Below are 12,725 nucleotides of genomic sequence, written 5' to 3'. Positions count from 1 at the left end.
ATCCCTATAAACATGTCCCAGGCAAGCAGACGCTATTACTATTGCTTTGTGCCAATGTGCAAAAGCACCACGAAGGCAACACCATGTACACGTTTTATAAGTGTGCCAAAAGATAAGAAAATAAGGAGGCAGTGGTGGGTGTCTGCTCATCGTGACTTCCCCATGCAGGAATACGACTATTACTGATATGAAGACCATTTTAATGTAAGTAGTTAAGGTATTATATAATTATATTATATACCTACCCAAAATTACCATGAAATGGTGTTGTGATAGGACTGTGATTGCTTGTTGGTGTGTTGTGCTATGACAGGCTGTGGTAGTGTTGCTCAGAGTAGCTTGGTTAGTGTATTATTTTCTTTTTATAGTTTCAAGTACTGAAGTATATAAAGCCTGTGATTTAACAGTCTCATACCTGAAACACTGAGTTTACACATGAATGAGATTTTTTTTTTATCAACGTATCAAAGCATCTTAATAAATTGCATTATCATTCTCAGTGTTCAATAAATCCTTAAAGTGTTCCCTCCATCTATTCACTATCCTTTCTCTACCAACATTCTGCCATTCTTATCTTTCACTCCCCTACTGCATCCTTTATCACTCTGTCTTACTTTCCTTACTTCCTTCCAGAACAGTTTCTTGCATGCCCTCCAGTTCTTACTCAGATTTCTGCCAAACTCTTCATCCACTGACCTCTTGCTCCCTCTTACTAACCTTTTCACCTCTCTCTTCCTTTCTGCATATAACTCTCTCTTCTGCCTCTCAACGTCTCCTATTCACCTACTTCCCATCCAGTCTCTATAAGCTACCTTCTTTTGTTCCACAGCTTGCATCACTTCATCATTCCACCATGCTGTCCCTTGCATCTTCTCCTTACCCCACACACTGATTCACATGCTGCACATATTTCTTCCTTAAGTATCTTGCACACTCCTTCCACCTCTTCCATCCGTTCTAACTCATTCCTGCCCAATCGTTCTTCCACTATTCTCTTGTACTCTACCTATTTCTCTTCCTCTCGCAACCTCTCTACTCTCCTCACAGGAACTGTTTCCTCCTGTCTTCCCCTATACCTATTCATCCATCTCTTTTGCAACCTTATTTTGGCCACTACCATGTAGTGGTTAGACAGTCCAAACATGATAAAGTTGCTGTACCTAATTAAAGAGACTGATCAAGTTGTCAAAATTTTACATCCTGAGCCTGAAAATCTGTTGATTTCCTGTAATATACAGTTCCTACAGCTACCAGCTTGAGTAACACACCTTTTCAACTTAACATGTTTCATAGCTGGATGACGGAGTCCTTGATAATACTGAATTATCATCAGTATGCCTACTTTTGGTAGACTGCCATCACATAACCAGGAAGGAGGCTCACCTTCCGACATGGCCGACTCTGAAAAAATGAGAGAACTAATCTGTTACTGTTACTACTGGTAGTGATCTAATCAACTCTGAAATGTATGGCACATAATATACCCAAACAAGGCCTTAGCCTACTGTTATATATGTTTTGGTAAGTTTTGGGAAGTGACCACCCATTTCTGTGGAGAAATTATTTTTCTCACATTTTGTTTGTTGTGCTTAATCTTACTTATAAAACTAACCTACTCAACCTAACCTTACCTAATCTATTCTTAACCAATATGTACAAGAAATTAAGTTGCTTGGCTTTACATTGAGTGACAAGCCAAATGGTTTCCTGTAAGCCAAGAAACCATTTACAACGCTGGGTGGTAACCATATAACGAAACCATACGTGCTCCCTACGTGTCAAGTGGGTTGGTGGAGGGTTAGTGCCCCTCCCTGTAAAACAAATAACTCAGAGTCAAATGGCCACCCCCTATGGGATTATGGCATCTGGCAATAGATAGATAGATAGATATTGGTGGCTTCTTCCCAAAAATACCTACTGTATGTTTTCCTTTTATTATAATACACAACGTAAAATAGATGAAGGACTGCATAGATGTGGCAGTGTGGTGGGTAGGGACGTACTGGTGGGAGGCAGGTGTGAGGGCGGGGCAGTGAGTGATTTGTGTTCCTGTGGTGAGAGGAAACCGTATCTTTTCAGCTATTTGCACGTTAAAGTCTCAGTTTGTCTTTATCTGTTTATCTATCAGCATTAATGCAGGTTGCAATTAGCTTGCCAAATAGGTATGAAGAAACAATAAACACTTACCACATCATTTGAGGAAGGATTGGTGGCCATCATGTGGTACAGTAGCGTTGACACGGATCGGTGTTTCGTCTGCAGTACTAGCCACCTCGGTAGTGACGTCACAACATGGCGCCAGCTTTTTGTGTGTGGAGGATTTTTTCCGATTTTAAATTGTCTGTATCATAAAAAACATACTTCACATTGAAAAATTACCTTCACTACTTTGTTATATGAGGCTCTAAGATTTTATTTTATTCATTGTCTCATGTAGAGTAAACTGGTCTATTGCTCTTTAATTCCACCTCGCATTACTGATATTTGGAATTTTGTGAAAGTTATTGAAAGGAAAATGCCCCTTTTCTTCAAAGAATCTAAACACTCATGTTAAACGGTACAAAAACTTCATGTTATCTCTCCATCTTAACTTATTGAGGATCTCTTCTGTTCCATTAACAAACTGTGATTTTAGTTTTTCATAATTCTTTATTAGTTGAGACACAAATGGATATTCGATGTTTGGAGAATTGGTGTTAGCACCACGTTCTTCGTTCATTATCAAACGGAGAATCCTGTCCAGAATGTGATGCAGACAACCGATAAATTGTGGTTTGTTGAAACTTTAATCCAAGAACACCTGTAATCGTAAGATGTTGATGGTAATATAGGTTCATCAGGCAGTTTTCGTCTTTTTGAAGGGTGAATGGTTTCCTTACTTGCTACTTGACCTATTGAGTACCCCACTTCTCCGGTTGCTTTGCACTTGTAGATGGTAGAGTTGTTTATCTTCAGTGGAAAACTATTTGACCATTTACTTTTGTGACATCAAAAAGTTTATTTAGGGCATCATATTTTCCTCTCTTGACACATTCATTGTAAGATTTTAACACCTTGTCAAGCTTTGCTTGTATTGCATGATCTGACACAGGTGGAAAATTCAATATATTCTCCATAATTTTGTAACTTTTTTGGAAATTTCTATTTGTTCTTTTCTTAATTTGATTTTTGCTCCAAGAAACTGTTAACGTCCAACAACTTGCATTTGGTTTGGCATTCTGAATTTTTCTTCTAATGAAGATTCTTCTAAAGGCACAATTCCTCTTGTTCTATGTGACTGCTGGAACTGCACCAAATTATTGGTCCGGACATCCTTGTTCTTCTGTACGATAGTATCACTTCTTTTGTGAGACATTATGCTTATTTGAAAAACAAAAATATTTAATATATAACAGTAAACACTAAGCAGTTATTTTGCTGGCTGTTCACCTGCAAACTGCGAAGATAACTGTTAGATGCTGAAAACTGCCTCCCGTTCTATAATATTTATAATAATATTTTTCTAGAATATTCTAAACAGTGTTAAACCACACTAGAATGTTACAAACTGTTCTAGAAAGATCTAAACAGTTCTAAAATCTTCTATGCAAGTCTATATAGTTATAAAAAATCTATATAAAGATGAAGAAAGTGATAAAACTTGCATGTGGTAAAGTTAAATATATGGTACTCCATTTTTTTATTTGGGTGTGACTTTTTTTTTTTTTTTTTTTAATAGGAATAAGGGCTTTTTTCTTTTTTTAAAACAAACTTCATCAGTATATGATACAGGCTACCTTTAATTAGAAAAAAATCAGAAAGTTAAAGCCCTTATATATATATATATATATATATATATATATATATATATATATATATATATATATATATTTATTCATTTTATATATATATTATATATATATAATATATATATATATATATATATATATATTTATATATATATATATATAAATATGTATATATATTTATTTATTTTATATATATATATTATATATATATATATTAATTTATTTTATATATATATATATATATATATATATATATATATATTTATATATATATTATATATATATATATATATATATATATATATATATATATATATATATATATATATATATATATATATATATATATATATATATATATATATATATATATATATATATATATATTATATATATATATATATATATATATATATATATATATATATATATATATTATATATATATATATATATATATATATATATATATATATATATATATATATATATATATTATATATATATATATTATATATATATATATATATATATATATATATATATATATATATATATATATATATATATATATATATATATATATATATATATATATATATATATATATATATATATATATATATATATATATATATATATATATATATATATATATATATATTTTATATATGTAAGCAACGTTGGGTCTGGTTAGTACTTGGATGGGTGACAGCCCTGGGAACACCAGATGCTGTTGGCATCCCTACGTCTAGTGGGGTTGGTGGAGGATTAGTGCCCCTCCCTGTAAAACAATTAACTCTAAGCCCTTGGCCACCCTGTCTGGGATACATGGCGTCTGGCAATGAATGAATGAAAAAAAAAAAAATTATATATATATATATATATATATTTTATATATGTAGTATATATATATATATATATATTTTATATATGTATTATATATATATATATATATATAAACGTTTCAACATTCGTCATGCTATCTTTAGTGACCTTGAAGTGGAACAGTACAAATGACATACCCAAAAGTGAAAAGAATCCTAAATTCATCTAAAATTTAAATACATACTTAGCTTCCAACATAAAAAAAAAACAATATATATACCAAAAAAAAAAACGCAAAAGTCTTCACCATAGTCTACTGTAAAAGTTTTCTATGTGTGAATGTAACTGATACAAAACTTAGGAGATGAGTGGATATTGGGTTATTTGGGCACGGCTTAAGTCTCCTAATATACAGAGATTATAAAATTCTTAGGTTTTCACTGGAGCAAGAGCCAAGAATACTAAAATGAATTATGCGAGGTACAGTATTACAGGACTTACAGTGTTCCCATGGTGGACAGTGCAACGGGAGACCAGTTCTGGCAGACTGACCTAGGGGCTCGTCGAATCGGAATTAAGTGGATGATCCATGCTACCACATACCCCGTCTGGCAACTGGAGCAAGTAAAACGATAGACGATTGACGAGCACATGTCAGCAGGCATACGATCTTTAACCTGCGGTGTCCCCTCGACGTGAATTAACGTCCACATGTTTTGTTACTTCCAATTCCGTCGACGTACATAAACACGAATCAATTGCAAGGTCTCTAATTTGTACAATTTTCAATTTTCGCGAGTGATTTTTGGTATGTATACACGGGACACCTTCCTCTACAAGATGCCAGGCAGGGACAATGCCTTACCCAGCATGACCCCCCCCCCCGCTGCACACCATTGTCTCAGCAATTCACCCGTTATCAGTGACCTGGCCAGTAAAGCCATGTCATGCCACTGTACGAAATTCAGGGCCAGAGTGATTCCCCAATCGATGACAATGTGGAGGACAAACTTTACATAGCATAAGAGGAAGAAACAGTCAGAAATGATGATCAGGTAATGTGGCAAAAAAAGGTCAGGTATGGTGATGAGTTAGTGAGTGAAACAATGCTTATAATGCCTGTATTACTGTTTGAAAACCAATATACTCTCGTACTACACATAAATTCGTACCAAGTAAATAAATAAATACCGTTAATGAGTGGTGTGAAATAGTTACCCTCCCATAGAACTCGTTTTCTTTGGTACCAGCCTGTTAGAAAACCCAGTAAGGTAAGGAGGTACTGCTACCTGGTTCGAGTATTTTAAACCTCAGGTGAGCGATTTCTCTATGATTTTCGATGGTTCTCACCAAAAGCGGAGGTTTGAGCCCCCCCCCAAAAAAAAATCCAAAAATGGTCGGGATTGGGGGAAGTCAGTGGTGGAAAAGTGGTCGGGATGGGGCGGGTTAAAATGAAAGAAACTGCTAATTTTGAAAGAGTTCATAGGTATGAATCGGAAATCTTTATCAGGATAAATTGTACATAGTTCCTCATCCAATGGTTGTTGCATCAGCTCTGAAATGTCACCAAGGTATGGAATGCAGAAACAGACGGTATCTTTGTTGACAGTGGGGACTCGTTGTTTCGGCTGGTGTTTACGACTGAGAGAATTATCAATTTGTTTATCAAACTGGTGGAAATTATAACCATTATGGTAAAAGAAATTCTTTAAAAATGAGACTTCATTATGAAAATAACAATAAGTAGATGAAATATTGAAAGCTTGGTACAGCAGAGTTTTGATGATATTGAACTTGAAATTAAAATGGCAAAAACTGAAGAAACTAATACCAGAAAAAAAAAAGCAAGGCCATGGTCACATTTCTTTATATTAAGGTCTAAAAGGGGGAATTTGGAGTCCACTTCCGATTCCATTGTAAAAGTGATATTCCGGTGTTGAGAATTTATGTATTTTAAAAATTAATCAGCTTGGTATTTGCTCCTAAAAAACACCAGTGAGTCATCCACATAGCGTCTGTATAAAATGGAAGTAAAGGAGGTAAGGCAATTATTTATCCAGTTCATTTCATGAAGACATAAAAACATATTTGTAAACGTCTGGCATAGAGGAGAGCCCATTGCAACACCGTCAGTTTGTTTGTATGGTTCACTATTAAATACAAAAAGGGTATTCTTTACATTAGTAGCAATGAGGTTTCTGTGTATTGGCGTTTCGCCTCATGGCTTCATCAGAATACAATTGCTGAATATGTACCACATATCCTGTGTATATGGCAGAAGGCAGTGGAGGTGTGAGGTGGGTAGACTATTGGCTTGGAATAGTAGGAAGGCAGGTAAAGTAAGGAAGGTGAGATCCCAGGGGAATGGGATTACAGATCACGGCACAAGGACGGAGAGAAAGAAAAGAAACAAGGGACAGGTGAAGTGGGAAGTCCTTAGGGAGAGGGAAGGAAGGTTGGGTAAGGAAATAGAGGCCACGGGGGGAAAAGGAAATGCTGATCCCAGCAAAGGTGTGTGTGTGTGTGTGTGTGTGTGTGCAAGTGTTGTATAGGTGGGTAAGAAGCTGGGTGAAGAGGGGGGATGGGGATGGATGGGAAGGAAGTAGGGGTGACATTTTAAGATACGGGTGGTGGTGTTAGGAAGATTTCCTAAACTCAGAAAATCACCCCTCCTTCCTTCCCACCCATCCCCATCCCCTGTCTTCACCCAGCTTTTTACCCACCTATACAACACACACACACACACACACACACACACACACACACACACACACACACACACACACACACACACACACACACACACACACACACACACACACACACACTTGTGCAGGGATTGGCAATTCCTTTCACCTTGTGACCTCTATTTTCTTTCCCAACATTCCTCCCCTCTCCCTAGGGACTTCCTGTTTCACCTGTCCCTTGTTTCTCACCATCCTTATCCCGTGATCTGTAATCCCTTTCCCCTGGGACCTCACCTTCTTTACCCTCCCTGCCCCCCCTACCACCCCCAGCCAATACCTCTCCCCCCCTCACACCCCCATTGCCTTCTGCTATATATACAGGAAATGTGGTGTATAATCAGCAATTGTATTCTGAGGAAGCCATGAGGCGAAACGTCAATACACACTAAGTCCCACATTGGTGTTTCTCCAATTTGTCAAAGAACAGTGAATCAAGGAGGTTTCACAGTTTTGGTCATGCCATCAAATGTACCCAAACCACTTTCTTAGGTGCTGTAAAATGTAAGAAGTTATTCCTAGGTTATTAAGATTTAAACTTTTTTGGAAAGCTTTACACAACTCATCGCTATGCAGAAACTGGCAAATTAAATTACAGAACTTGGAAATTAAAGCCAAACATAAAGAAATCTATGAAGCAACAACCAAACTTTCACGAGAAAATGAGTCTCTCAAATCCGCTGTATTACGTTTGGACTTCATTTACTTATTAAAGTTCATCAATAAGAAAACTTAATAACGTAAAGTAAGAGTGAGATTCATAATAGAAAACTTCACAAAATTGGAGGCAGATACGATCTCAATTCTTGTGATCCAGATAAATCAGTTTTCAGTTACTCTATTACTAGCTTATCATGGAGGGAAAAGCTTTTGCTTTCTTTTGGACTAGATTTTTGCCTTCCTATTCACAAACCCTCCTTTTATAGAAATTCTTGGACTTTGAAGTAATGATAAAAAGGCTGAAATGTTTTAAACTCTCAAATGGTTTTAGGTCTGACGAAGTAGTTAAAAGTATACAGAACACAGCCTGCAGTACTTTTCATGGCTTCAAGACCAGCAAAGTGTTTTCCCCAATTTTTTCAAGGGATGACTATGTTTCACTGAAAGCACTGAGGAGAACAAGAGACCTGGTGATAAGTAGACTGGATAAGGGGAGGGGTGTAGTCGTGCTAAATAAGAATGTTTATATTTTCAAGATGAAAGACATATTGCATGATACACCTAAATTCTCAAAACTGATATACTCAGATATTTCTGAACTTACAACTAAGATTGAAGATAGAATAGTAAGCTTTATAAACAACCTTATTTTGCCAAGTGTCATAAGTTCAGAGGAATCTAAATCTTTCAAACCAACTGGTTCGTCCCCAGCTACGGTACACTATACGGACACCCCAAAGTTCACAAAGCTTCTTTACTCCTCAGACTCATCATGGCTGCTTATAACAATGCAACATATAAACTGCCAAATTTCTAGGACAAATTTTAAGTCCTTTCACTATGAATGAATTCTGCTGAAAACTCTTACGAACTGACCCAATCCCTGTGTGGCTACAGATTACCAGATGCACTTTTTATGGTTAGCTATGATATTAAGTTGTTATTCACGAACATTTCTTTGTACGAAACTATTGATATACGTATAACTTTGGTTCCATGAAAGCAGTGATAAGAAACAGGGAATAGAGCATGGAAGTGAAAAAGCTACTACATGACAGTATTGTGATACCATCTCTAACATATGGAAGTGAAGCTTGGACCTTGTTGGAGGGACAGAAGTCAAGAGTGGGAGCAGTGGAAATGAGTTATTTGAGAGGAGCATGTGGAGTCACATGGAAAGACAGACTGACGAATGAGAATATAAAGGAGCGTTGTGGTGTTGATGTGGATGTGATAGGAAGCGTTAGGAGAAACACACTGAGGTGGTTTAGCCATGTGGAGAGAATGGAGAGTGAGAGACTGACGAGGAGAGTGTATGTGAGTGAGGTCGAAGGGGGGAGAGGGAGGGGGAAGCCATGGATGAGATGGAGGGATGGAGTGGAGATGTGAGTGAGTGGGGTGTAAGCTGGGAGCAGGGCAATGAAGTGGGAGGTTGGGGACAGGGTGACAAGGAGGCGATTTGTTCGTGACCACCCCTTACGGGATTAACGCGTCTGGCAATAGATAGATAGATAACTTTGGTGTTTTCCTCCAGGCCGGACATTTGCAAATATGTTTTTATTCTTTCTTGAAATGAACTTGATAAATAATTGTCCTACCTACTTTAATTCTATTTTATATTATCTCTATGTGTGTGACACATACTTGTGTTTTTAGGAGCAAATGCCAAGCTGATAAATTTTAAGAAGGCATATATTTTCAAATCAGGAATTTTCCTTGTTCAATAGAACCGGATGTGGACTCGAAACTCTCCCTTTTAGACTATAAAGAAATGTGAAGATGGCCTTGTTTTTTTCTGTTTTTCGGAAACCCACATTCTCAGCCTGGGTATCAGTTTCTTTAGTTTTTGCCATTTTAATTTCAAGTTCAGTGCCATCAAAACTCTGGTGCACCGAGCTTTCAATATTTCATCTACATATTTTTATTTTCATAAGGAAGTCTCATTTTTTAGGAGTTTCTTTTACCATAATGGTTATTGTTTCCACCTGTTCGATAAACAAATTGATAATTCTCTCTGTCGTAAACACCAGTCAAAACAACGAGTCCCCACTGTCAACAAAGATACCTTCTACTTCCGCATTCCATATCTTGGTGACATTTCAGAGCTGATGCAGCATCCATTAGATGAGGAACTATGCACATTATATCCTGATAAAGAATTCCAATTCATACCTATGAACTCTTTCAAAATTAGCAGTTTCTTTCGTTTTAAAGTTCGTATGCCAGCTGACATGTGCTCGTCCATCGTCTATCGTTTTACTTGCTCCAGTTGCCAGGCGGGGTATGTGGGTAGCATGGTTCGCTCACTTAAAATCCAAATCAAAGAAAACATCTAGGTCTGCCAGAACGGGTCTCCCACTGCACAGTCCACCATATTCAGCAGTGCGGGAACATTGTACAGTAAATCCTGTAATATTGTACCTAGCAGAAATCATTTTAGTATTCTTGGCACTTGCTCCAACGAAATTCTAAGAATTCTGAATCTCTGTACATTAAGATAATTAAGCCTTGCCTTAATAACCCAATATCCGCTTATCCCTTAAAGGCCCATTCCTATGTACACGATGTACGCCCCGAACTGTCACGAACTCGAAATATTGACAGATCTTGGTAATATGGCCACAATCTTTGTGTTTTACAAAGTGGTTATGCATTAGCTACCAAGCACTACGAAGTACCTAAGATGAAACTACGAGTCTAGTATGAAGCACTACGGAGCCAGTTTTCTTTATATTTTAATTGTCAGTATCTGAGTACGAATACCTACGATATACTTACGAAAACTTGCGAAGGGCTATGAAGCTCTAAGACAAACTATGATTCATCACGATACATCAGCTGGAACTTCGAACATATCTAAAAGGAGGACTGTGGAGCAATTGCTCACGTTCTCAGTTCTTCAAGCAACCATGCTACATTTGCCTGGACCCCTCTGTGATGGACTCGAGGATTTTGCCGTTGTCTTGCACCGACATGGAACTGCTGAAGTTGCAGTGTGATTTTGAAAAGGAGGTTGCAAAATTGGATTTTGCTCCATGCATCAAGTTAACCTAGGTAAAGAAGAAAAAACGCCAGAGAAGGAGAGCATATTGGAGCAAGTCTTGGCTACTCAAATGACCTCCTTTCGGACAGTATGAGAACCTCATGAGGGAACTTGCGGGTGAGGATGATAGTAGTTTTCGGAATTTTTTGCGGATAGAGCATGACATGTTCAAGGAGTTGCTTTACATGGTCGGCCCTAGAAATGAGAAGGACACATTCTGGAGGAAGGGCTTGGAACCGGGGTTGATGCTGCCCATCACACTATGCTACTTGGTGACAGGACACAGCAACTAGACGCTCCAGTATGGTTTCAGAGTGGTTCACAACACAATAAGCAAGGTAATTCGCGGAACATGTGAAGCTATAATTAATGAGAAGTGCCTTGATGAGGCCTTGTCCTGCCCTACAATACCAGAGCAGTGGAAGGAAGATTCTTCACTGTACTCCAAAAGATGGAATTTTCACCACACAGTTGGCACCCTTGATGGAAAGCATGTGGCCATAAAGTGTCCTCCTCAGGGTGGATCTAATTACTATAATTACAAAGGATTCCACGCTGTTGTCTTGATGGCCTTGAATGCTGACTTCAAGTTCCTGTATGTGGATGTTGGTGCCAGTGGTTGCTCATCTAATGGAGGAATCTTCTTGGCCACTGCACTTAAGGAGGCTTTGGAGGACAATTGTGCTGGCCTGCCTGATCCTGAACCTCTTCCCGGTGACGACCAATCGATTCCATACTACTTGATTGGGGATGATGCCTTCGCACTGAGGACCTGGATGATGAAGCCCTTCCCACACAGAAACCTGAGCAGAGAGGTGCACTTTTTTAACAACAGACTGTCCAGAGTGCACCGAGTTGTTGAAAAAACCTTTGGAATAATGGCCAGAAGGTAAGTCATATTTTTAATGCCATAGTTTGTTAAGGTAAATGGCAAGTTTAATTCTCGTAACTCCAATATTTTTTGTTTCTTTGTTTTTCTTTATTCCTTGAAGTTAATGAATTACTAATCATTGATATCAGTACATCAGTTTACCCATGTTCCTATAATTTCATCGTTTGCATGTTTTAAAGAGATACTTTTGTATTCATTTGTATTGTTCAGTAAGTAAATCCATGTTCTTATCGTTTCATTGTTTATATGTTTTTAACACATTCTTTATTTCTATTTGCAGATTCAGGTATCTGCTGACAACTATTCAGCTTTGCCCCAAGACAGTGGAATCAGTAATTCTGGCCTCTTTCTGCCCCCTTTATCTTATGGGGATCCGGTACCCAAGTAAACATACTGCCCTACTGGATGAAGAGGACCCTGAATCACATCTGGTGACACCTTGGGCCTGCAGAGGTGGAGATCCCCTAGCCCCCTGGAACAGCTAACTGGGAACACATCAACACTGGTTGCTAAGAACCAACAGAGCTACCTCAAAAATTACTACAATAATTCACCCATGGGAAGTGTACCATGGCAAGACAACATGATTTGAAAGGTAAGACAAATAAATACATCAATAGTGTTATATTTATTGTACATAATATTTATATTTACATACTTATATTCTTATATACAACTTTGAAGCTGGGTCAAGTGTGGAGGGTCTTGCTTCTCCTGTGGTCGAAGTTCTGGATGGTCTAGGTCTAGGTGTAAGTAGAGTTGTGTTGAGTG

At 37.5% G+C, this 12,725-nt stretch overlaps 1 protein-coding gene across 1 annotated transcript; it reads left to right on the top strand.

Moving 5' to 3' along the window:
- Positions 1-11,628: 11,628 nt before the first annotated feature.
- On the top strand, positions 11,629-12,439 carry LOC145401048 (uncharacterized). The gene is made up of 2 exons (XM_080273425.1): positions 11,629-11,951; positions 12,235-12,439. The coding sequence occupies exons 1-2, from the start codon at positions 11,629-11,631 to the stop codon at positions 12,437-12,439; spliced, it is 528 nt and encodes a 175-aa protein (XP_080129551.1).
- The last annotated feature ends 286 nt before the right edge of the window (positions 12,440-12,725 follow it).

The sequence above is a fragment of the Coenobita brevimanus genome, chromosome 54 (assembly GCF_032717465.1).
Source record: "Coenobita brevimanus isolate Jiangsu-jjx chromosome 54, ASM3271746v2, whole genome shotgun sequence".
Classification (NCBI taxonomy): domain Eukaryota; kingdom Metazoa; phylum Arthropoda; class Malacostraca; order Decapoda; family Coenobitidae; genus Coenobita; species Coenobita brevimanus.
Note: the sequence above shows the minus strand (reverse complement) of the source record. Positions and strands in the feature narration are given on the sequence as shown.

What these genes read in the sequence shown, in the direction of transcription:
- LOC145401048 (XM_080273425.1), top strand. Translation starts at nt 11,629, where the DNA reads ATGGCCTTGAATGCTGACTTCAAGTTCCTGTATGTGGATGTTGGTGCC. An exon ending in TTTGGAATAATGGCCAGAAG is followed by an intron (nt 11,952 to 12,234) that starts GTAAGTCATATT and finishes TTCTATTTGCAG; the next exon opens with ATTCAGGTATCTGCTGACAA.